The sequence below is a fragment of the Accipiter gentilis genome, chromosome 31 (genome assembly GCF_929443795.1).
Source record: "Accipiter gentilis chromosome 31, bAccGen1.1, whole genome shotgun sequence".
NCBI lineage: Eukaryota > Metazoa > Chordata > Aves > Accipitriformes > Accipitridae > Astur > Astur gentilis.
Window position 1 is genome coordinate 19,780,046 of NC_064910.1, and position 25,046 is coordinate 19,805,091.

The following is a 25,046-nucleotide window of genomic DNA, read 5'->3' on the forward strand; positions in this document are numbered from 1 at the left end:
TATGAAACACTCGCCAGAGGGGAATCCTTAATTCCAGTTTCATCGTGTACTACGTTTGCATATGGATGAAATGCTGCCATACAAGTGCAGATACGAGAGCCTAAATCCGCAGGTCATCCACATGTCAGAGGAAGGAGGTCCCTTGTAGTGATGGAAGGTGGCGGTAAGGCATCCGAGAACTACGGGGGAGATGGAGGGTACGCTTGTACACCTTGCACTGTGGAGTAACAGGAACTTGGGGATTTCTTTGCAACTAAGTCCTGAGATGTGTTTGAAAAATGCAATAGGGTTGCATAAGGTACTGAAACCGTGAGTCCATCGGACCTCTCATTCACACTCTGGCCCAAGCAAAATTTGTGTACTGTGGCATCTAAATAGCTTTGAGGATCTGGATGTCAAAGGAAGTTGTGTGACTGTGTTGTTTTCAGCATGAACAATAGTTACCAAAAATTATAGATGTCTATTTGGGGGAGGGTATGCCTGGGTATGCCTGGATTTGGATGCAAAAGTGCCTTTGAGCCAATGTATAATTCTCAACTAACTTTTTTTTTTTTTTTAAATCTGCCTTTTGGACTCTTTCAAAAGTGCTCTCCAAATCCCTCAGTGTTCACATCCATGCCTCATACCTGTGGTGCTTTAAAAATACTAATGCTGACGGTCACCTTTCATGAAGCTAAGGGAACAGAAATGCCTCTTAAGTAACTACAAAATGCTGCAAACAAAGAGCTGCAAGTTTTTCCCCAATGAATGTTTCTTTGGAGATTCAGCAGCTGATATTTTACTGAACTTGTTCTGCCTGTGGGCAATCATAATAGCTCTCAAAAAAGTAATCCACACCAAAGCCTTGAGCTATAAAGCAGAAAGCAGCAGGAAATTAGGTTTATTTTGCTGTTAATGGAAAGAGGCAAAATCCTGCAGCAACTTAACTGTTTTTTTTCATTTTTAAATGATTGAAAGAGATTAATAAAATTTTAGAGAGAGAATTAACTTTCACTTGCTATGAGTATGAAAGGGCACTGTATACCAACAGTAGATTTCTGTGATAACCACAAAGCAGAATTTAATGAAATTGCTTCAGAGAAATGCAGCAATAAATACATGTAATGAGCCAGCAAAAGGAGCCAGGAGGCAAGGTGCTTCCATAGATATGAGTCAATAAGTGCATTAGTGAAAGGAAGAATGGGTTCTTAGAGAGAAAATTGTTTGAAGTGATCAGAAAAGAGAACAGAAGTCATTTGTACAAAATTCCACCAAGAAATCGTCTTTTTTTCCCTGGTTATATTAGAATATTTGCACTTTAAGAGAAGTTTGAGGAGGCCAAAATGGTAGTTAAACCACTATGCTTTTACTGCCAGCCAAAGTCTCTTCAAAGGCTGCTGCGTAATAGAAAACCAGGTTGTTCGTTCCAGCCCACAAGCACCTATTACCAACCAGCACACAAAATACAGTGCTGCGGAGGGAACAGCAGCCTCAGGATGACCATAGCTGGAGCTTAGTGTTAAAACATGCATCACTTAAGATAGGGCCCGTACTAAATGACCCAGAAACTCCCCAGCACTTATATCTCTGTCGTGCATGGTTTCCACCCGGCGGGTTACAGCACTCCCCCTCTCACGGACGCAGGCTGCAAGGGTGATTTCTAATCAAGAGAGTCCAGAGGCACGCAGGTGATAGAGAGCAAAGCAGAGCCCCTGTCTCCTTTCCTTTATGGCTTTTGTGGAGCCAGAAGAAACCGGTGAAGGAGCTGTGCATCCCGTATGCACCAGCCGGCTGCAATTTGCTGCACAGAAGTAGCACAAACGCACCGTTTGTGATGCCATTCTCGCCCCTGCGGTTTTTTCTCACTGATATTTGCGATATTCTAGGCAGCTCCTGCAGAAGATTCAGAGAAATGAGAACACTATCAAAGTAACTGCCTCCGTTTGCACAAGGCAAACGCGCATCTTCAGGCAGTCACTTGTAAGTCTTACTAAATTACCTTACCTAGAAGGGTGGGTGAAGATCTGCCGTAATAGTTCACAGCATACATTACATTTAAAGGCCTAGCCTACATGTAGTCAGTATGTGAAGGCTTTTTTTTTCTAAGATGTGAAGCTGAATTAGATCATCATATGCAATGCATACATCTTCTGGGCTGTAGACCGTGGAAAGCGGTATAAACAAAGCATTGTAGAGACGACGGGGAAATAAGACATTTCCCTGAAATCGGAGTCACTGCACAGCTTGGAGCACAGATGTGACGAGTCCCAGCTGTGGCACCGAGTGGATTTGTGAAGTCCTGTGCTGCATGTTTCTTAGGAGAAGGCTCCAAGGAGCTACAAGGAGCACTCTCATGCAAAATAAAAATTGTGGGAAGGACTCTTGCCTAGAGCTGCTGTCTATAAAGCGGTAACAGACAGCCTGTGAAATTAGAAAGCCGGCAATAGTAATTATTTCCTTAGAATAGAGAAGGGGTTTTGAAGGGTATTATACTCCAGTAAGTACTCATTCTGAACACCAAGGCAGATTCAGTGTCTAATTAGTTAATTATATGTCATTTCAATAGGTATGGATGTTCCATTTTCTGGAACTGTTATTTCTTCTGTCAAGTGTTAATGGATGTTGGGGGAAAAATATCTTGAGCAAACTGCTATGTAAAAAACTAAGGCAACAAGCAGACCTTTCTAAGACTGGGAGTGCGGCAGGATACCTCTAATTACCAGGTCATTGGCAACCACTGACCAAGTGAGAGCATTTGCATTCGGTTTTTCCAGTGTTCTCCAGTGCTTTCTTCACAGCATCTATGAATGGTAAAAATATTAGTCTTCACCATAAAAGGAAGGTAAATATAAAGCACAGTTAATCCATTAGTTAAGAGAAACCCTGAGCATTCTATGCATCCTGCTGAATCCCACTTTTGGACAATCAACGCAGAAATGCTGGGCAATAGTAGGGCAGTAAAAAAACCAGTTGCATGGCTTTCGGATAGAAGTGGCGATGACGGGCGATTCCCTGGTCCGTGTGAGCCTGAGGTCGCATTCACTCCCAGCACCGTGACCCTCCTCGCTCCATTTTTTCCCTGATTATTCCTCTCGCAAAACTTTTCTGCAGAGGCGTGTGCCAGCAATACCATCTGCTGGCTAAACCTAGCACTGTCCGGAGCAGCGGGCAGAGGCAGCGGGGCTGGCAGCCCCTCGGTGGGCAATTCTCTGCCCCGGGAGGGCTCCTGTGCCCGGGGCAGCGGACAGCCAGCGCCGGGGAGCAAACCCCTGTCTCAGCCTCCCAAGCCAGAAATGCGTCCAGTTACTCCTATCCCACGCGTCTCTCAATGTTCCGGCTTTCAGTCCGGTTTCACAGGAGTTGGGGGCTTGGGGGGCTTCAAATCACGCCGCTGAATGGGGAAGAAATGCCTGACCGCCGCTCTGCTCAGCTGCCCAGGGACACAAGAGCAGACACAAACTCCGGACCGTATGCAGGGATGAGGCACAATCCTTTTTCCGCGTCTCGGGAAAGAAGAGCTCTCTGTGTTGTGCCCTTTGGACGTAGCTGTCCCCCTTTAATCCAGGATAAGCATGCAAAACAATTAAGATCATTTTTATGGAATGAGATAACTGAACAGAGAAAGCACGTGCAAAACCCCTCCAGGAACTGAGCTGAGTGTGTTTTCACTAGGTATGTCTTTTGGATTAAGATGTCTTGGTTATATGAGCCGGGAACAGAGAATTATCTGAGAAACACTTCAGGGCACGCAAGGAAAGCAGCTGGGAAGCAGTAGAGAGCTCTGGCCATTTTTAGGGTTGGGGTGTTTTTTTTTTTGGTGGGGGGGAGGGGCGGATATTTTATTTACAAATAGAACCACAATATTTCTGTCACCCAGCTTCTGTCTGATGAGCAGCTAAAGAGGCTGGGAGTCTCTGGCCTGGGCAAAAGCGGCTGCGAGGGAGGGATGAGAGAGAGGGCTATGAAGGGAGTACTGAGGAGAGCGTAAGAAACAGTTGTTCATTTTCCCAGATAAAATTGGCTGAAAACTCTTGCAGAACAAATTGGGGGAATTAGCCATACACAAAATACGTGGATGGAGCTATGGATCTCCTCTTTACAGGATGCCTTGGATGCTGATAATTCACATGGCTCCCCAGACATCCAGGCCCTGAGGGCATCACCAGCACTTGCTGCCCCCCCGGCAGTCCCCAGGGCTCCCCCCACCCTGCCCATGGCCCCCCCGGACCCCTGTCAGCCCCCGGGGCTGCCAGACCCTGCCCCAGGGGTGCCCTAATCCCAAGGTCTGCTCTTACCCTTCTATGTGCTGAGGCGCTATCAGTGAGAAACTCTTAGTGAATTCAAGTCAGACGGTCCTGCTGGATAAATTGGGTGAGAGAGAGGCTTAGATTCACCAAAACCGAGGGGATCTATCTCCAAAGTGCCAGGGATAGCAAAGATAGAGATTGAATCTATTTCATTCTAGGAGGGGATTTGCATTTGCTTCCACCACCTCTAAAGAATATGTCCCGATAGCCCAATTGGTGGATAACATTTTTCATGTGTTTTGTTCTTTTCCTGCAAGAAAAATGAGCAATATTTGCTTGATTTGGATTGAAATCTTTGGGGTTGGTTTTGTTTATTTTCTAGCCTCAGATATAATAAAAGTAATCAGAGCTTGAAAGAGAGAAAAAGTTACTTCTTAACCTTTGGTCTATGAGGAAAAGGTTTTGGGTAGGGTGTCTGGCTGACTAAAAAAATGACTGGGAGCTGTGAGCAGAGTCGTCCCCCCTCCAGCGGTCAGTGAACAAAGAGAGTAACCTGGTACTCCCAGGGCCGGCGGAGTGCTTCGCCTTTCCTATGGGATGAATTAATAGACTTAACTGCAAGGAAGTCGGGATATGCTCACACCTTGCGCTCGCCAAGGTCTGATTAGCAGAGGAGCAGAAATACATTTGTCACCTGTTCTGAACCCGTGAATATGAATGGAGTTATTTTGGAAAGGGATGTCTATAGTTCTCATCGAGTGACTTGGCGAGGCAGAGGTGCTGCCGGCCACCTTACAGGAAAAATTAGATATGAACAGTTGGAAGGGACAAAGATTTTGTCAGCCTCAGTCCTCATGCTTGTCAGGAGGGTGCAGAAGGGGAGTATTCTGCAGGGGTGACACATCTTCGGGGAGGCCTGGGGAGAGCAAAGCAGCTGCTGGGAGCTTTGCTCCACGCAGAAGCTCACACCACCAACAGTCCCTGTTTTGGGACAATTATTTAATCAGGACAAAGCCAAGATGATTCCTGTTCCCCAAAAACAAGTTAATAAAAAGTGCAGTTTCAATGACAGTGAGACAACCCTATATTTGTCACAGTCATAACATCTTTTTGGGGTCTGCATGAACCTTCAGGATTCAGAGTCAGCATGCTCTCATAAACAAAGAGCCACTTTAACTGCTACCACTGTATTTTTCAGACACAGAAGGAAAAGCTCTAGGGATTTCAAAAGCCCCAGACTCGGCAGAGACTCCACAGTTTAATTTGTGAAGTGAGACAATTGACAGATTAGAAACTCAATTTTACTTCACAGGTGCTAAAGCCATGAATCTAGTCCTGTGTCTCTTGAGTAGGTGATGATTAACGAGTTTCAAGGCCTTTAAAAATGCAAAGGGCAGTAGTTCAGAAAGGAAAGGCTTCACCTGGCATAGAAAAGAAACAAGACCTTGTTGCATGGTGACATGACCCAGGTATTGTCCAGGTGTGCTACCTGAGCACTCAGGTAGGGCTGGAGTAAGGGTTACCGTGTTGAATGGGGATGTAAGAATTCAAAATATTTCTCTTCCCAGCAACAGTTCACTGCTGTCATTCTAAAGAAGGGTGGACTCCTCGAGGCATCCTAGAGAGCACTTTTGCATCAAATGCCTGTGTGCATGAAAGTGAGTATCCCTTGGAGCAGTGAGCTGAGCAATTTATCAAGGAATGACAAATAATTGTTTGATATGCAGTGAAATAACTCTGGGGAATTTTTATCCAAAGCCAGCAGGCTTCCGGCTGGGACTGCAGGGCAAGGCAGTCTCCATTTTGACAGATAAAGTGCATGTGTTAAGCAAGAAAAAGTGGCTTCAGGAGGATCAGGTCCTGGACCTGTGGCTCTCAAGAACATGAGTCTGAGAGAAATTGAGTGTATCCTGATTTAGGGACACAAGCACGCTCTTTTCGCCCTTTTAGCACCCTTAATCTGCTATTTTGCAGCTGGTTTGTCCCATTTTGCTAAGCTAGTAAAGCAAAATTTATTTCCTTCTTAGTCATCTTGAAATGCATTCCTGTCAGTGGAGAGGTAAGAAGGACATTTTCTGCATATGCTCCAAAGCTGTATATTACATTTACTAGATTAAGATGTCTGTGGTTTCCAGTTAAGAGAAAAAAATAAAATGGTGAGAAATGGGCAGGACAGCTGTGGACCTTTGCACACGACTGCAGAATGAAGATCTGCATCCTGGGACATGGCTGATCCCACCTAGCAACTGCTGTAGAGCCAAAACAACTTTGCAAGGATTTGTTGTGTCAGACATCTTTCAATAAATCAGAATTTTCTTGCTTAAATAAGTTGTCTTCTTTTGTTGAGGTGTTGGTTGCTTAGTTCCACAGTTTTCATAAGCAGCCCTGTATCCAGCAGAAACAACATCTTGTAAAGCAGTTTGCTGGCACTGCTTTCTCTCTTTCAGAGATGCATCTCATGGAGAGGGAATTACTGCCCTCCCATGTCTCTCCAGCCCTGCGGTGTACCCACTGGATGCTGGCAGATACCCCTTGGACTTCGGACCACACAAGGGTCTCCACATGCTCACTTCTAGTAAAGGGTTCTTGTTGTGTAGGCACAGACAAGGACACCCAGATCATTACATGTGCCTCTTGCTGAGGAGACAGGAGAGACAAACTGATGCAAATTGGTAAAAAACCAAACCAAAACAAAACAAAACCCTAAAGATGGTGACCATCTTAATTTACATCTTTTCATACTTCGTGAAATCTCCAGCTCCTTTTCACTAACTCTCAAGTGAGTAGAAACAGAATTGCAAGAGTCCAACTCTACCTTAAAACATCAGCAAAAGGCAAGATTTGCACAGTATTTGCATTTTAGTCTTATCTTCACTATAGGTCTATTTGAAGGAATTCTTCTGTACACTACCCATCTGTAGGCAGGATTGCAGACAAATAGATTTTAGTCCAAAATTCCACAGTATCAGACAATCCACAAAATTAGTGCTATCAATTAAAAAAATTAAAGACAATCAAAAAAAACCATTTATAAACCATTTATTTTTGAGCAAATATTCTATGCAACTGTGGCTTGACTACCATTAAACTCCTAACAAAATAATAGCAAAGAATCTGCTAAAATATATTCCTGACAATCTTTCAAGTCCTGCATTACATTTGGAATGGTTTCAAATAGAGAAGATCCAAACCTCACCTATATGAGCTTATTCAGTTTGCATCTTGTGCAACTTTTACAGTTTATAACTGGATAAATGTTGATGCATAAAGCTGTAATTTGCCAGTGTTGATCACAATTTATATTAAAATAAATAAGCAAACATACTGAGATGGTACAAGCTGAGCATACAGAATTCATCCTAATTACACTTGATCAGAGGTATTCAAGTAAACAGTCACACTATGAAATTTCCAGAAGAAAAGCAATCTAGAAGCAACACTCTCACCACCTTCTAAGAGCAACTTTCTCCTGGTATTAGCATTACTCCTATAAACCCATGGGCTAAAATTACAAAATAAGATGCTTAAGGGTAAATGATAAAACTAGTATGTAAAAAAATGGTTCTTCATCATCTGAAATATCATCAGCTGGATCTTCAGCTTTCAAATGTGTCACCCAAGCAGGGATTCTTCACACTTTAATCTTCAAAAGTTAAGCACTAGGATCGTTGTCCTTTCCTTGCCTGTTCAATGCAAATTCAGCTTAACCAAGATACTGATTTTAGAAGGATCCTCCTTTCCCATCCAAGATGCCTGCTTTTACTCAGGCTACGAAGATAGGTGTCTAGTTTCTTCCCCAGAAGGAGGGAAAGAATATAGAAGGCCATCTTAAACCAGCCAGTGAATTTTTATGTGGCTCAAATTATGTGTGATGAATCGGGTCAGATAAGTGAAGATTGTTAGGTGCCTCTATCATAAGGGGAGTTCCAGACCTAATTGCGTTTGTCCTTTTGTCCCATTAGGGTACACTTAGTATCCCACTAAACCAAGAGAACTGCTTTTGCTGTGTTTGGTCAGCACAAGAAAATCAAACCATTGTACTGGATACCTATAGTGAGCAGTAACGTTGTCCAGCCGAGGATTTGAATTGTAATTTACACCAAATATGAGCATCCAGGTAGCATTTGACCCATCCTCTTTAACTTCCCCTATGTGAAAGGAAGATTTGCACCGCACACACCAGCACACTAGTAAACATCAAAAGAAGTTTGTGTATTGGAAGGCTGCCCGTCGCTCCACTTACAAGATGAGGACTCTGTATATCTCACTGCTGGCATTAACAAAGTTGTCACGGTTTTCGCACACCAAGCCCACTCTTGCAGGAGTCTCCACAGCTAAGTGAAAAAGAAAAGAAATTCCAAAAGCGCTGAAGCATGTGGCCTGCCCCTCCAACGCAGGGGGTAGGAGGTAGCCCCTCAGGGGAGGTGGTGGGTGCGCTGCTGCTCCCGGGTGATGCAGATCCATCACGGTCCAGATCCAGAGATGAGACAGGGTGGCAAGCAGAAGAGCCGGAGCTTCGGCATCCTCGCTCCCGCATGTATCAGGCAGCCGATATTCCCACGGGAGCGCCCGGGGCAGCCCAGAGTGGTTATAACTGCACTTTGGTTTGTGGCAGCAGGATGTGTTTCTGGGAGGGGAAGAAAAACACCCAGTGTTAAAGTTTAGCTGGAGGAAATATTTGTTCTTTTGACCTCGGTGAAATAAGAACCACATGTCATGTTTGTCTGAGAGACACATACAGTGAGCCAGCAGCTCAGCAACCGAGCAGGGGGCAGAAATTATCCATTATCTCTTTACTTTGGAATGGACTTTAATTTCAGTATTTTCATTGTTTGTTTTATGACCACAAATTAGAGGTGTTATTGTTACCACTCCTGTGGAAAATGCTATGAATGAGGTAGCACCTCTCCAAGAAAAAGAATTATCTCACTCTTAAGGCAATCTCTTTCCTTGGGTGGGGAAGGGGGATGTTTTTCTGATGCATGCTGAGAAATGCTTAGGAAATATCACCTGACTTTCAGGGTAGAAAGGGGAAGCACTCAATGCCTGCAACTGATAGCCTGTTAGCCTGTGTCCTTGAAAAATAATACGTTACAAGGAGAAAATGTGTAGTTCTGAAGTGTGGCTCCCTTACGTCTCAAAGCATCAGGAATAAGTGATTTTAATGGATGATTAAAAACTTTCCCCCCACTATGATTGCACCGTAGGGAGCTGCCATCAGCAGTGACCTACTTGCTGCCACGGCAGAAACGTGTGTTTCAGATGCTGGCCTAAAAGCAGATGATTGTTGGTTCGTGCTCATCTATCCACAGTGTGATATACTTAGAAAATAAGTAACATCTGCCAGAGGGCCTCACTTGCTCTACAGGTAGATTCAGTTGGGTTCCCTTTCCTTACCCGTACATTGGTGTGGGTACAGCCCTCACAGATGACAGGCACATGAGTGCTGCTTACAGAGAAAGTGTAGCTACCCTCAGTACCCTTAATATACACGTGAAGTGCTGTTAGTGCTGGGCTGGGATATGCGGGGGTTTTTTTCTTTGTAAGGGGCTGTCAACCATGAGCCCTCTAAAACTGTGTCAGAGAAACAAGAGATCTATTTTAAAATGCTAGGCTCATTTTCTACACTTTCTAGGGGGCTCTTGAGTTATATTTCCAAGCTTTACCATGCAACCATGCAGAACTGTTCCGTTCCAAACGACCTATTTGCTGGGGGTGGTAGCAGCAAGGACTGAGCGAGTCGGTCAGTCCTGCGTTTCTTGGACCCAGGGCTTTACCAGAGACCAACAGCTATCATAAATTAACATTGCAGGCATTGGCAACACTACTGATGAGAAAAAGAGTCTTTCCTCAACAAACCTTGCTGTGTTATTAAAGGCACCATTTTGAACATGAGAGGCTTAAACGTGGAGAAGGAAATGTTTCAGCTCGTCTGGGAGGAGGAGTCCGGTTATTTTTTGATGCTGCTTGTGTCCAAAGCACCGCCTGATGCACAGGCGGCACAACTGCATCAAGGACAGCGGCCCTGGAGAAAGAGCCAGGGAAGAGGTTACACACGCGGTTTTCTCACCCCAAAACCGTAAAGCTGAAACAGCAGTTGTGCATCACCGCTCCCCCCACCCACCTCCTGCCACCGGGGGTGCGTGGCCCTCAGAACGCTCAGCAGTGAAAAGCCAGACCTGCACCCACCAAAGGACATCAGCCCAGACCTGCACCCACCAAAGGACATCAGCCCGCCAGCAGTTCAATTCAAGCCTAATCGCTCTCTGTTATTACACGGCTGCAATTAGCATTAGCAGCATCAGTCTTTCCCTTTTAAGGTTCTCTTAAATAGCTTCTCTTCACACGAGTGTGAAGCAGTTTGTGTTGTCTGATGTTGTCCCATGCTGAGAAGTACGAGCCCTGCTGAAGAATCTGTGGCACTTTTTTAAAAATCTAAGTATAAAGGCATTATACGCTTATTTGGGTCCCTTATCGTTTCCAGGAAGAGGCAGATCCCGTGTGACGGTTTAACTGCGGCACCCGTCAACATTCAGCCCCCCCGGCGCGTCACCTGCGCCGCGATGTGCCGCACGGAGGGGCGAGAAGCACGGAGGGTCACAGGGGGTTTTGGGGGGCAGACAAGAAGGGGAGGAGGGGTCAGCAAGCATAGACATGGGGGCTGGATGCTGGGAGTGGGGAGGAGATAAGAAGAGCCAGCGTGGAAAGCAAGAGGGAGGTAAGTGAGCCGGGAGGGGACAGTTTAGGTGCCACCCGCGGCGCCTGCCTGCTGGGCGAGTAAGATAGCGGTCACCAGAGAGCTGCAATGTTAGTGGTGGTGGGCTGCGGCAAAAAATGCGGTGAGGTGGCAGCTTTAATCAGCTTTTGAGACTTCTCTCACACAGGAGACCACATTTCCAGGAGCTCTGCAAGGCTGGACGCCGCTGCACCGTTGGAAGGGCTGTGCAGGGGGCTGCAGCCTTCTGCTGGGCGTCAGCAGATGAGTTAGTCACCCTGTGCTTGGGTACAGAACAAGGCAAGCCAGTTAAATGGGCTATTGCACGTGGGTTTGGCCATCCTGATCCCACAGATAAATGCCCTGCCTGTAAACAGCTCATTATAAAAGCTTCCATTCAAAAATAAAAAAACCAAACCTAAAGACTTACCAAACGGCAAACGTTGTCACTACACTGAAAAATATTTAGCAAGAACAAGCACGCTCTTCAAAAACACAGTGCGTTTTTGGATCATTAGCTCATTCTCCTGCCCACGGGTAGGACCCTCCCTGCAACACAAGCAGGGTACGAGCAGTCCAGCAGCACGGTGAAGTCCTGGGGCGAGGGGCTGCTGCCCCCCAGCATCTGCGGCTTGGGGGGAGAAGAGCTGTGCGTGGGAGCAGGGCAGGGCAGCAGCAGCTCAGCTCTGCCAGTGCTGAGGGTTCACAGGGCTGGGGGGGGACTCTTGATCCCCCCAGCACATTTCCAAACCTCTGGGTGAAACCAGAGGGGTCACGTCTGCAGTCAGCCAAAGAAGTTAGATGTCAGCTGCCCATCAGGCGCGACCCTACTCGGAGAAGGGCATGTTGGAGAACATCAGAAAAACAGTATTCAGCAGCAAAAGGCCCTTCAGGCATTTATCCTTTCTGACTTCGATTGCTGAATTTCACGTAGCAAAGTTCCTTACTGCCCGAGCTGTCGGCTCTCGGGCCAGCTCCACAGGGTGTGCCTGAAATATTTTTCTATATCTCAAATAAACAGGACACACATGGTGCCACTGGAGTCAGGAGTCTAGCACAGCAGGGATTGGAGCTCAGAAAGATCACTGCTCTGTGCACCATAGATTAGGCTGGGAAACCAAGTATCAGTTGCTCGTGCATAACATGCGCAGCACAGTTGTTTTCATGCTATTATTTTCATGTTACTATTTCAAGCAGGGCCTGATTCGTCACTTTGTTATTCCAGTTTTACCTTGGTGTAAATCTTGTCATGACAACAATCACATCAACATGTAACTGGCATAATAGAGTCGTGGACCACACCATCAGCAACTTGTGCAAAATAATGAAAATCCAGATTATTTAGTAATGTGTATAGCTTACTGACTGAATAAGAACATCTAAAGAAGAGCATAAGTACTCCAATGAGTAGACACTAGAGACCTTATTCTAATTTTCCTCGAGAATGGTAAGTAAAATTTCTCTCCATAATTCATTAATTTATCCATAATCAATAAAGTATAATGACCTGGAACTATTTCATTTACAGGTACAAAATAAGCACTTCCTAAAGGTTAAGCTTACAGTTTGATACTGCTGGATTATTCAGCACATAACGTTGGCCTTTAAAAAAAAGCCTGGTGTATAAATGTATGTACATATATATATATATATTCATTATATCATTCCTGTGCAATTTTCCTTAATCCCCACAAAAAACCTAATATAGAGTCTTTCTCTTTAAAGATACTTTTGCACCTACATAAGAACTTGGCCCAACAATAAAAGTAAAGGGCAGAGAACTAGAAGACCATTCTTTTACTATACTTTTTTTTTTTCAGTATCACATGCATTAAAAATTTTCTGGTTGCAATTTTGCATTTATGCTGAGACCAGTATTTGGCACGGACCTGACCATCAGCATACTGTATAGCCAAAGATCCCAGTCCTAGCGCTCACTGCCTAGCCTCAACTCCTATCAGAGGTGATTTGCTGCCTGCATTTGTCAGCACGCTCCAGATAACGTTCCTTGGTCTACTCCCATCTCAGACACAAGGGAACTGAGAGACTCCCACTGACTTCAGTGCTTTAGGTAATCAGAGAAAGCTACCACTAATTTCTAAGGAGCATTTTGCTGTTTTTTTCACCCTAAACTCTATTTTGCATTATATTGCAAGCTCCATATGATTGCTCCCTGATGCAGTAGATTCACAACCTGGAGGTCAAAAGATGGGTTATTGTTGTTACTGTTATCACCGTTAGTGTGCCACTATATTCTGACACTAGAAAACATAGTGTCCCTATGCTGGTGAATGGAGGTAAGCTTAGTTATTCTCAGTTCTGTACTGCTAGTAGCATGGAATAGCGTAGCCTTTTACAGTAGTCTGGGTGGTTTTTCCCCAACAAATCCTGAGTGAATGAATAAAACAAGTGCTAAGTAGTACCTTCTTTCTGCAGGAACAGTCGGCCCACAGGACTGCCGGGTGGCACCAGCTCCATCGGCCTCTTGCTTTCCTCATTCTTCACCCAAATGTCCGCTCCAAAGTCAATCAGCAGTGTCACCAGCTCTGCACTGCGATTCCTGGCGGCTGCGTGCAGAGGGGAGTCCAGGCCCTTGCCGCTGTTCACATTTGCTCCTGAACACCAAGAGATGACAAAGAATAATGACAAAGAATAACGACTATACAGTAGCCTGTTTCCATTTCCTGCACTAGCTGCTATTTCTCTGAATAATCCATAGATACTGTAGCATTCACCCAGAGGTGGATTTCCTTACCCTGGGGCTTGGTACGACAATTTGCACAGGCACTGGTTGAGGAGGAGTGGGACTGTGACTGAGAAAATGATCCCAGAGTAATGGTGCATGAGGAAGTCCTTCATCCAGCCCATGGATACCTTCAAGCAGGACAAAGATGTAGTTCCACCTACGGCCCACCTTTGCTCCCCATCCCAGTGCCCCATTCCCTTAAAATACATGCAGGGCTTCAACCTGCTCTGCACCAGAGGCTTAAGCTGGTGGGATTTCCAAATGCCAAAGTATCTGTTGGAGAAAAGAGTTCTAGAGGCCCTTGGTAGAGGAGCATATAAGGAAGCACCCCTGATGAGTGTTCCCCCATCTGCTATCCTGGGCTAATGGCTCCTAAAACACCCTAAGAAGGGTGAGCTGCAGAACTAATTCAAAACTATTTATAATGTTTTTATAGTACACATTCTCATATATAGAAGGCAGCAAAAAAACAAAATAGCAGAAAACAGAAAGTAGTAGCCAAACATTTAATATTTAGATTAATTTGTGTTTGACTTCTTCCAAAAAAAGATCACTGTGCTAAAAGATGATCACCCACCTAAAAGATGATCTATGTGATGTTTTCTTGTTTTTTCCAAAGCAGCTTTGTTGGTCCATTGTTTTTGTACTAGCTACGTGACTACTTTAGGTTATATGGCCCCTTGGGTTAGAAGAGTTGCACTACTGTAGATAACAAGAAATGGCCTTGTATAATTATCCAAGCGCTTAGACTTACAGCTAGGTTGGTTTGATGCAATGTATGTAGTGCTGAATGTTTTTCTGTGTTGGAAATGTTTCAAACTTTTTATGACCTCAGTGGGAATTAAAACATGTTTGCAGAGATGCTACGTAAAAATAATTGAATCAATTGTTTTGGGTAAAGAGGGAGGAAGAGAAAAGGAAATTTTTTCCTGCCCACTTCAAATAACTGCAGCATCACACACAGAGACACTGGAAAGGATGGTGTTTGTTCCAGGCACCACGAGCCATGTGAAATCCAGAATCACCCATCATTTTTTTGAGACCTGTAAAGCCAAGTTCCTGGGTCAAGAAGACCCTGGTTACCCTGCTACCCCTTTTAACCCAGGACTGCCATTAAGAGTGAAACATCTCCAGGTCCCAGAGCAGAAGCTCCTCTAAATTTTTGATGCAAAAAGAATCCAAAGATAGATGTTGCAGGAAAAAAAAAGCACACCATCCTTTATTTTTCTTTTTACCTGACTCAAGAAGCTTCTTGGCACAGTTCACTTGCTGGTTCTCACAAGCTACATAAAGCGGAGTACCCAGATGCTTGATGTTGTGATCTATATTTACCCCACGGGATGCAAGGAATTCGACACATTGCACATGACCTTAAAAGGGATAAAGGAAGAGTCAACTCACAGAGAAGTGGTATTTTTTTCAGCAAATTCTCTATTGCATGAGTGTAATTTGGCAAAGATTCAATGATTTGTCAAGAGATGGTAGTGTAGTACTTTCATCCACTCCAGTGTTTCCAACTTGGAAAACGGGAGCTGCAAAGCCATGGTTGGCAAAACAGGCAAAAGCCCTCGCATTTTATCTGACTCATTTCAGAAGTCTACCAAAGACGAGTCAAATCACGTTGTGTTTCTCTCCACTGCTTTTGAAGATAGCCAGATGACTCCCTCAGATGTCGACATGGTAGGGGGCTGACTTGGACAACGCATCCCCTTCCAGATGTTGCCACATGAACTCAGAGGTCCTGAGAGCCGAGCTGAGCTGCCCTCGGTGAGCACCAGGGGTGGGAGGAACTGCACCACTTGTGATGACACCGACTAGGAAGGTATTTCACATGACCCAAATCAAGAAAATGATCTTCTTTAACTCTCTCTTCCACTTCAACACACTGCTAGTAACATGGAAAGGAGTGCTGATGCCTGGGGGGTTACCTCTCTTAGCAGCTTCATGGATGGGGGATGCCAAGTCACAGGGCGGGTGCAGGCTGGCTCCGTGCTGCAGCAATAAATTCAAGCAAGCCACACTGCCACTGACACAAGCACTGAACAACGGAGTGTGCCAGTCGACAGTAGCTCCGTTCACCTGGGGGAAAAATAACAGAATCAGGCTTCTTTTTTTTTGCCTTCTCAGTATTTCAAAATTGATGAAAATTCTCCAGTTTCCTAACAGAAAACAGGGTCCGCAAAACTTTTTATTTAATACCTTGCAAAAACTGCCTACTGCTTCTGAAGATTACAACTTTTCATTAAAAAGATCATTAAAAAAATCTTTTAAAAAATTGCCCCCAAGTCTCTCCTCCTGCAAAAGAATGTCTAACCAGTGTCGCTCCAGGGTCTCTCAGGAGTTAGTTACCAAGTTAAATGTGTGCCCATTTCTCAGTTATCTCAGCTGAAACACACCTGCTTGTAGCCCTCTCCTGAAACAGTCCATTTTCAGCTGAAAGTGTGCAGCCTTTGCCTTTTTTTTTAAATTTTAAACTGAAAGGTAACATCTGTATAATGAGTTAATTTTTTTATTCACTCTAATTTCAACATTAGCTTGAAAAGTAGAGGCCATGAGACACACCCATTTCACCATTTTACTTGCATGTTGTTTCCATTCTCTTCCCATTTTATCATCAGTTGATCCTAATAGTCCTACACCTCTATTTAAGACTCCGCATATTGACACCAATGAGATTAGTGTGTGCAGAAAATAAAACACGACGTTAACTGTTGCAGGATTATAAACGCTTTATAAGAGGAACTTTCCCTTATTCTTTCAGTAAATGATGAGAACACTGCACCTTCATCTAAAGAATAATAACTGTTGTTTAGATCTGTGCTTTTGGGATTGCTTTATTAAGTGCATTTTATAACATATGTACCTTAAGCAGAGCTAAGTACAGAGTGTATATCAGTGGTATGCTGGCATAAAATGTCCATCGTACTCACCTGAGCACCGTGTTTTAATAGGACACTGGCACAAGCAGCATGACCCCCTAGGCAGGCTTCATGAAGAGGAGACACCTGGTCTGCTGTAACAAGATTAACATCGCTCCCCTGATGAAATAATGGAAAATATCATTACAACCAACTAGCAAACCCCCTATCCAAACAAAAAAGCCCCACCCTTTCTAGCTTCAAATATTTATGTAATCAGACCTTCCTCCACTGCCTGGAGGTACTCATCTCCATAGGTAAGCAGAGAAAGAGGCTGTGATGCTTTGGCTGGAGTGGACACTGGCACAGCACACCAGAGGTCACGCCTTCTACACACTGCTAGTCGAGGCAGAAAGCTGGAGGCAGTGGACTGTCCAATGGGACAATACAGACATCCCTTTAGGAACTCATCATGATTCTATTTCTACTACACCATGAATAGCAAAATCTCAAATAAAATAAAAAAAAGATGACAAATTGCTACTAGAGTTCTTGGCAGGGTCATGACTGCTGCCTTTTTACATCACTGCTCAAGCCGTCTGACCTCCTGCCTGCTGAGTCTGTGGTTGGTTGACCGAGTCGAATCCTGAAATGCTTTTGAGGTGTTTTTCTGCTCTTTGCAGTGAGGCACACTGAAGGAAAGCCAGCCCCTGCATTAGAAACCATTGGTTTGATTCTACAGGGTCTTTTGTTTCTAGCAATCTTGGTGCTCCAGAAGGTTGAGCTGGAAGAGTCTCCAATACCCCTTCCCACTCCATCAACTCCTCCACAGGCTAAATCCGAGAATTTTGAAGAAACGGAGCAGTGAGGTTCAGAAATTGGCTCTCCATAGCTCTCCCTGCCCTTCTGCAGCAGGAATCAGGGCGCCAGCTACCCGCAGGTCTGTGGGTGGCTGAATTGATGCCTCAACCACAGCCTTGCCTGGGTCCTGAGCTGCCCCCCACCCATGGCACCAAACGCTGCTTGCAGGCACAGGAGCTACAGAAGGAATCCCCCAGCTGCCCGGAGATCCCAGCAACCGGGGTCCCGTTACCTGCACCAGAATTAAAGTATGACCCAGGATATTTTGACACATCACCAGCTTAGTGCACAGAGCTTGCGCTAGGCAAGGAACCACTTGTAGAAAAAAACCCATCTGTTACACACCGATTTCACTGCATTCTAGTCAACATGACTTTCTCACCCTGAAGGTTTCACAGTAAAGCACAGACCGCATTTAACCCCTGAACAAACCCAGCAGAGACCACATCAACCCAGCGGAGGGGTACCTGTTTGATGAGTTTCTTCAGAGTAAGCAGACGCCCATGGATAGAGGCATCGTGTAAAGGAGACCAGTCTGAAACAAAGTCTGTATAAAGACAAAGACAGGAAAAAAGGCTAACAACTCTGTGGACTGTTTCATCAGCGTACTTTACTTCAACTGCATGACCCCAGCAAACCTCTCTTCTTCTACTTTATTACTTGAGCTGCCAAGCTTTCCTTGCAGCAGCTGCCAGGAGAGAGTGAGACAAGAGGACGGCTTCTCTCTGGGTGTGTTTTTAACTCATACCGTGTTGGTGCTGAGCAGCTGTGCTCCCCTTCAGAAGACACGAGAGGGATTTGCAAACCATCATCTTGCTGTGATGGAGCTTGTCCTTCACTTTAAATTACTTCCAGTGCCTTGGAAGCTCATCACACTTTACCAATTAGCTCAAAAGGACTGTGTTTTGAAGAGGGTATGGCTGCTCAGTCATTTACCCCTGCTCAGAGCTGGGCTAGAGTCAACAATACCTAACAAGAGAAGGTACCAAAGTACAAGGAGATAAATTGTGTTACCTGTTGATTTTGCCTTTCAGTTTTCAGTGTTTGGTGTTAGCCTGTGCAGTGGTGCATTTTAAGTAACAGCTGTATTCTCTGAGTTGTTGAAACCACAAAGTGAGGTACAGCACTTGCATACCATCTGCAATAGTACAGGGTTTATGGCTCAGAGCCAGCTGACAACAATAATCCCTCTGGGAGACATTTACCTCCTTCAGCACTCATTGCCTCAAAACCCTGTGTCTGGGTTGCCTCTGGGAAGGAAGAGATGCATTTCCAGAGGGCATTTCACCCAGCTTCTTTTGGAAACACGTTTTGCTGCTCTGGAGATACCTCACTCTCCTTCCACTAATTACAGAGAAAACCCCATGACCAACTTGGGCGAGCTGCTGAGGTTTTCAGGACTATACTAGATCACATGTGTGGAATAGGATGTTTAGCAGTAAGAAGTCCGCCTTCAGCAACAAAACCTAATAAACTACCACAATTCTTTAAAATAATTTTTATAGATTAGCTGATGATGCCAGTGCTTATACAAGATCCGCAGATCTTGTCTCAGGTATGAACATGCATGGAAGAGCTGAACCCCTCCTGGCCAATGTCCTGCCCCTTCTGGCTATGCCGTGGTGTGCTGGAGTGGGGTGATAACCCACTGTGTCAGCCGTCGCCCAGCCTGTTGGGCTATCGCTCTCTCACCTTCGAGCGTGCTCAGTAAAGGGCATCAAATTTATACAAGATCTACTATAGCGAGACTTACAATGGTTTTGTGATTGAAAAATTCTGCACTAAGTAAATCGTGACCTGAAGATGGTGGTATCTGAAACGTGTTATCACACACAGAAGACCTTTGCCTTCATACCTATATTAGGTAGGGGGAGACTTTTTGCCAGCATAGTGCCTGCAGAAGGTCTGCTATAGATTTATAGTTAATATCTCAAGACTCTTTTATAACCGTGCAATCCATTTGTCTAGAGTTTTTCGTATAGGTAAAAGGATATTTCTGCTACTACAATACACAATTTTTGAGCCACTTGATGTCCATCACAATGCTTATCTGCATAGCACGCTTTTGCAACTATGTACATATTGCATCTTATCAACTCTGAAAAATGGCCCATCAATGGACTAAACTAGGGTAAATTTTAGTGTTTCCCTTCTTGGACACAAGCAGCGGGTCAAATTGGTAGTAGTGACACACACATCACAAGAGGGAACCCAACTGGTCCCCGTGATAGTTCTTATTTGAATGAAGCAGTTAAAAAAAATCTAGCAGAATAATCAAGACTTCACCTTCTCTTGTGAGAATCCTTCCCTACCAATGCTCCAGCATGCTCCTGGATCACAGGACAATCCCAGTGACGTCCTGGAAATAACCTCAGGGTGGGTTTGAAGCCTGAAGTGGGGGGTGAGCTTGTGGAACAAGGCCCTTAGGAACAGGGGTCTCATCAGGGATGATTGGACGAGCAGCTGATTCATGATTTTCACCATTTCTCTTCATATCCCTGTCTCTGGTTATGACTGCTACCTAGTTGGGGGAAGGCTTGTATAAAACACTAGATCATTCATTGGTTTATGCTAGGTTTATATTTACTTGACCTAAGCTATCACTGGGCACCCCTTGGACAAGAAAGGAGGTTTACTTTGTGTCCACCAGAGACTGACCATGACTAGAGACAGGACACAGATCTGGTGGCTGGAGGTTCTGTTACCTGGTCAGTATATCCTGCTCAAAGGTGCAGTTAAAATGACTAGCAATCAGCTTTGAATTCTGAAGGAGAGATGCCTTGGAGATCAGGCTGGAGGGACCAGCAGCCCCAGGCTGTGCCTCCTCCGAGCACGGGGCACAGACTCTATCCTGCACCCTCCTCAGGGAGAAAGCTTGGCACCTTCTCCTGCTCTTGGCATGTATTTGTTATAACTGTGGGTTTGGGTCTTTTTCTTCAGATCATAAGTTTGTTGGCAGGGAACTGGGAAGGTGTTTGGTGATCTATTGACCGTGGCCTACAGACTCTGTGTTTGGTGGACACTTTGAAACCTGGCATCTATTCCACTGCTGCCTGTGACTATGAGGCACTGCCAGAGACTGTGCAGAGCGGGTAGGTAAACCTGCACTGCCAAGTAAAGAAAGCCAGAAGGATATTTCAGCATTCAGCTTTAAGCAGGTGAAGATGTGAAGGCAAGTCAGTCTCCACCATTTGGTCTCAAAGAGAGAAATGGTCCCGATCTCTTTTATTTAGCAGTATAGAAATGGCTAACAAGACGAGACTCTGTGAGTCAAGTGATCTTTTCCAGTCTTGTATTACTTTCACTATGAAAGCCAAAGGGAAAAAAATGAGAAACTGAGAAGCAACTCAAACATCACAGGCACAAAAAGATTCATCAACTCAGATGTGATTAGAAGGCCAAAATTAGAACCCCAATACAGCTTTATGGGATGTACCAAGTATATGAAAAGAACAGAGGAATGAACTCAGGAAATGTAGGTAATGTACGTCCATTAGTTTTAAAAGAAAATTGTATTCTTTGTTATTAGCAACATTTGAGCTCTGCCTGCCTCCTTCTATGTTCCATGAGCCATGTCCCACAACAAACACGTAGTTCCAGTAAGTTCACAAATATCCTTTGGCTTTAGCAAGTGAACAGCCATTTCCAGAAGCTGTGGTTCTGGTCTCATAAGGACAGCTAAACTATGCTGCGATTATTAAAGCACAGTATTACTAATTGACTAAAATAGCTTTGCTTTAAATGATGCGTGTCAAATGATGCTTATCTGACCATGCTGTTGTTCTTGCTGATCCTGCCTCTGTTACCATTGGTTGTGTTTCCAGGCTCCGTAAAAAGCTTTTGATTTTCCCCTTTAGAAACTAATGCCATTGCCCAATCCGCGTGAGTTGCAAGGGAAGCATGTTTATAGTAATTCTAAAAATTTAGATTGAGGAACAAGTTTTCTGAGCTGCAGCTTGATCTTTTTTTGGACACACAAATACAAGCAGGGTTTTGTGCAAACTACCATGTTGTTATATCATCGTGTCAGCATTCTGGTGACAAAGAGGGAGGTGCATGGTCATGCCATCACATCCATGTGCAGAATTTATCCATTCAGTGCTTGCTTGAGAGAAGGCAGGTTTCTACTGAGAGCCTAAAAAGAGCCAGACCAGACCATAGTCATCTATAGGCTGGCCATTAGCTTGCAATTTTGCCAAGTCTTAACAATGAATTCAAAGATTGATCACATAAGTGTCAAAAATAGATGTCAGTGGAAAATAAAAAGAGGTATGTGCCAACATGTCATAATCCAGCTGCGAATTCTGTACTGAGAGGAACCAAGACTTTCATCCTAAATGGAAGTGGAGGCCTATGGTAGCTTCACACCAGCCTTGGACACATCAGGAAGAGGGTGCTTAAAGGCCTGTCTGATGACTAATTGCCACGGCTTACTTCCAAATCTGCTGCCTTTAGCTGCATGGCCCCAATCTGCCATCTCTCCTACCCTAGCTCCGTCTGCAGCAAACAAACACCTCCACCCTGCAGCAATGCTGGGGAGGCAACCTCCCTCCACGGGCAGGCAAATTTCCCCACTTCCTGCACCCTGGGTGTCACCCTTTACAAACCACAAAGTCTCTATTTTCTGCCTGCTCCAGGCTGGAACTCGTGTTTCTCGCCTGGAGGAGGAGGGAGGCTGAAGTGGATGTTGGGGTCTCACTCCCCCCTTCTGCACAGCACGAGAGGCACGCCAGCAGTAATATAAATGATCAGTATTAATACCATACACAGGCTTTTCATTGAAGCCTAAGCAAATGCCAGTGCTAACTGGCCATGGACTTTTAAAATCCTGAAATAGTGACTTTTAGGAAAGTCCTCAAAACACTTTGCCCACCAGAGCTGCCCGGTAAGGAGCAAGGCTGGTGTATGTGGGTGGCCCAGCTGCATTCACTGTATGTACCACCACAGGAACAAGGATTTCTGACGGCCAAAAATATGTACAACTGCTCTTTCACAGAGGAACGAGGCTGTTTATCCAAATTTGAAATTTACCCACACCTTAGTCCACAGGCAAGCTGAGTCAGGCCTCAACAGCTTCAACATCTAGACATCCAAACCCCACTGGCTTTCAGTGGCATCTAGCTCCTTTTTCACTGCTGAAAATCCCAGCCAGCCCAGATGTTACATTAAACCTCTGGTCATATTTGATAGCACTGCCATCACTTGGGCATGTGAGCACTGGCAGGGTGGTGTACACAGAGGGAACCTTATAGCAATAACCACACAAACATGCAAACCCTGACTGCTCCCTGTGGACAACAGAGCATTCACTGGACCTTTCTAGAAGAGCACTCGTTTTTGTGGTGATGCTAAAAGTATCTTTTTTCAGCCTTTGACCATGTGGAGGGTGTTGCATACTCCATGCCTGTCCCCAGGCTGGTTTACTTCCACGGTGCAGCTTGCAAGGGGCTTCGAAATCCTTTCGGTGGAGGTGTGCTCTTGCATACATATTTGCACACACATATGCCTATGGCATTATATATAACAGTATTACAAATGGTATTTTCATATTCTAAGGCTTTCCCCTAAAGTTCGTGGTACATGTAGCCTGAGCCACATACATTCCTGCTGTAAATTGCCAGCAGAGATTATTGACTCTGCTAAGCAGCAAGCAGACACAAGAGGAATGGGCTGAACTCTAATTTCTAAAGGACCAAACGATCTCTGTGCGGCAGTGCAGCATGTGGGCTCCCTTCTTCCAGCCTCCATTTTGCTGGAGCTCATCTCCAGTGTGGACCTGGTTCAATTCGTACTGTCAATAACATCACTATCCCATCCCTCCCACCCCAGCCTTAGGATGTACATGCGTGACATGCATGAGGAGAGGCAGACAACACAGCAGATATACTGATCATCTTTGCGTTGTGGTTTTAGGGTCTTAATTTTCTAGTTGGTATGAACGGAAGCATCCTGAGCAGCCCAGGAAAGGAGTGAGGACAATGTAAAGTCACATTATCTTAATTTACCTCATTCCTTCTGCACGCGCCATAAGCTGAAGGATTAGCTTCTCAGAAAACAGAGCTGTAGGGAACACACCCAGCTAAAGTGTTATGTGAAGTTAAATTACTTGTCTTTTGTCACCGTGTCATATTTTCAAGGGTTCTGGGGCAGACAACAGAGCGATGGTCAGAGTGAGGCCATTTGTCTGAGTTACTGTTCACTGGTGACCACAACAGCATTTGTCACAACTAACCACAATGCCCTGGCCATTGCAGAAGAACCTGCTAGGGCTGGTGGCTCAGCCTGGGCAAAAACACTTAGGTCTGCTCATCTGAAAGAGAAAAGAAAAGGAAAAGGATAAAGGAAAAAAGGAAAAGGAAAAAGAAGAAGAAAAAGAAAACAAGGAAGAAAAAGAAAAAAGAAAAATGAAAAGAAGAAGAAGAAAGGAGAAAGAAAAGGAGGAAAGGAAGGAAGAAGGGAATGAAAAGAAAGAAAAAAAAAGAGGAACTGAGCCAGTGCTGAGCTTCCAGCTGGCACTAATCTAAGTCAAACACGCCACATTGCAACTTCTTTTTCAGTGTGCTGTGGTTCAAGTGCTGCATTTGTTTCTGCTCGTACAAACTGCAGTACAGAATCAGATACTCTTTCCTGTGATACATCAAAAAAACAACCAAAAATTCAGTATCAAATAGGAATAGCTTATTAAAACCCCTTTTGAAGTGCAAGGGCATGGGGACGTTTTGTGGGACCGACTGTGGACCTGCCCTGGAAGCAGGACATCGGGAGCAGCACGGCACCGTAGCCTGATCCTGCCCTTTGCCACCGCCAGCAGAGGTGAAGGCTTGCGGCGAGGCAGGAGCGCTACTTACCCCTCATCAGAGGGTTTGATAGAGACGTTGCAGATGCCTGGCCTCCAGCTCCTTGCAATTTGCTGGCACTTTGATTTGTTCCCTCATCATCCATCTCAGCCCCGTCTGTCCAATTTCTGTTTTTTCACTTCGCGGTTGGTCTCCAGAGTTCAAATTCCATCGTCCCGGCGAGCCCCCAGCAGTGGGAGTGATCTACTAAGCAGACTCTGCACGCACGAGTCAAACAGACCGTGCGGCAGCCTGGGATGTGGTGCCGACAGCACTTTGTGCAGAAACTCGAGTACCTGGGTTGGGATTTAACGAAACGGCTCCCTGACTGCCCTGGTAGGCAGCCAGCGATCCGGCGAAGCGAGAGATGTGCCTGATGTCACATCCTCTCCAACACGGCACCCAATCGGGGCGCCCGCCGTCCGTTTTTATCAGGAAGGAAATTCTTCGTTTGCCAAAAAAACAAGACAGAAAGAGCCAGTTCAACTAGTTGAGCAAACTCTGCCTGCAGGGGATTTGCAAAGAAAACCTGCAGAGGTACGAGCGCGCACGCGGATCTGCACCGCTCCCAAGCAAGTTGTTTGCAGGCAACTTCTCCGCGTGCCTCTCTGGACGCTGCAGACTGTGCAAAACCACCCCTCTTATCTGCCAAGCCCTGACCGTATGCAAGAAACGGAGGGCTGAATGCCTGCTGCACAGCGGCGATCGCGGCATACCCTACGGATATTGAAAACACATGTCCGGGGAGCTGCGCTTCCCACTGGAGGCCCCGTGTTGTCTGCACGGCATGGAAATCGCGGCACT

General features: G+C 45.2%; 1 protein-coding gene across 3 annotated transcripts; it reads right to left on the reverse strand.

Moving 5' to 3' along the window:
* Positions 1 to 7,251: 7,251 nt before the first annotated feature.
* Positions 7,252 to 24,829, reverse strand: ASB9 (ankyrin repeat and SOCS box containing 9). Of its 3 annotated transcripts, XM_049834192.1 has the most exons (8): positions 24,255 to 24,827; positions 17,874 to 17,953; positions 16,618 to 16,725; positions 15,616 to 15,766; positions 14,923 to 15,057; positions 13,365 to 13,556; positions 10,086 to 10,251; positions 7,252 to 8,853 (listed from the first exon to the last, which is right to left on the reverse strand). In XM_049834192.1, exons 1-7 carry the CDS (start codon positions 24,346 to 24,348, stop codon positions 10,127 to 10,129), a joined length of 885 nt encoding a protein of 294 aa, XP_049690149.1. In that variant the 5' UTR covers positions 24,349 to 24,827; the 3' UTR covers positions 7,252 to 8,853; positions 10,086 to 10,126. The 3 variants fall into 3 exon arrangements, with proteins under 3 accessions (XP_049690149.1, XP_049690151.1, XP_049690150.1); XM_049834194.1 differs by lacking the exon at positions 7,252 to 8,853 and having other exon boundaries at positions 10,133 to 11,224; positions 24,255 to 24,829; XM_049834193.1 differs by lacking the exon at positions 7,252 to 8,853 and having other exon boundaries at positions 10,133 to 11,768; positions 24,255 to 24,829.
* Between the last annotated feature and the right edge of the window lie 217 nt (positions 24,830 to 25,046).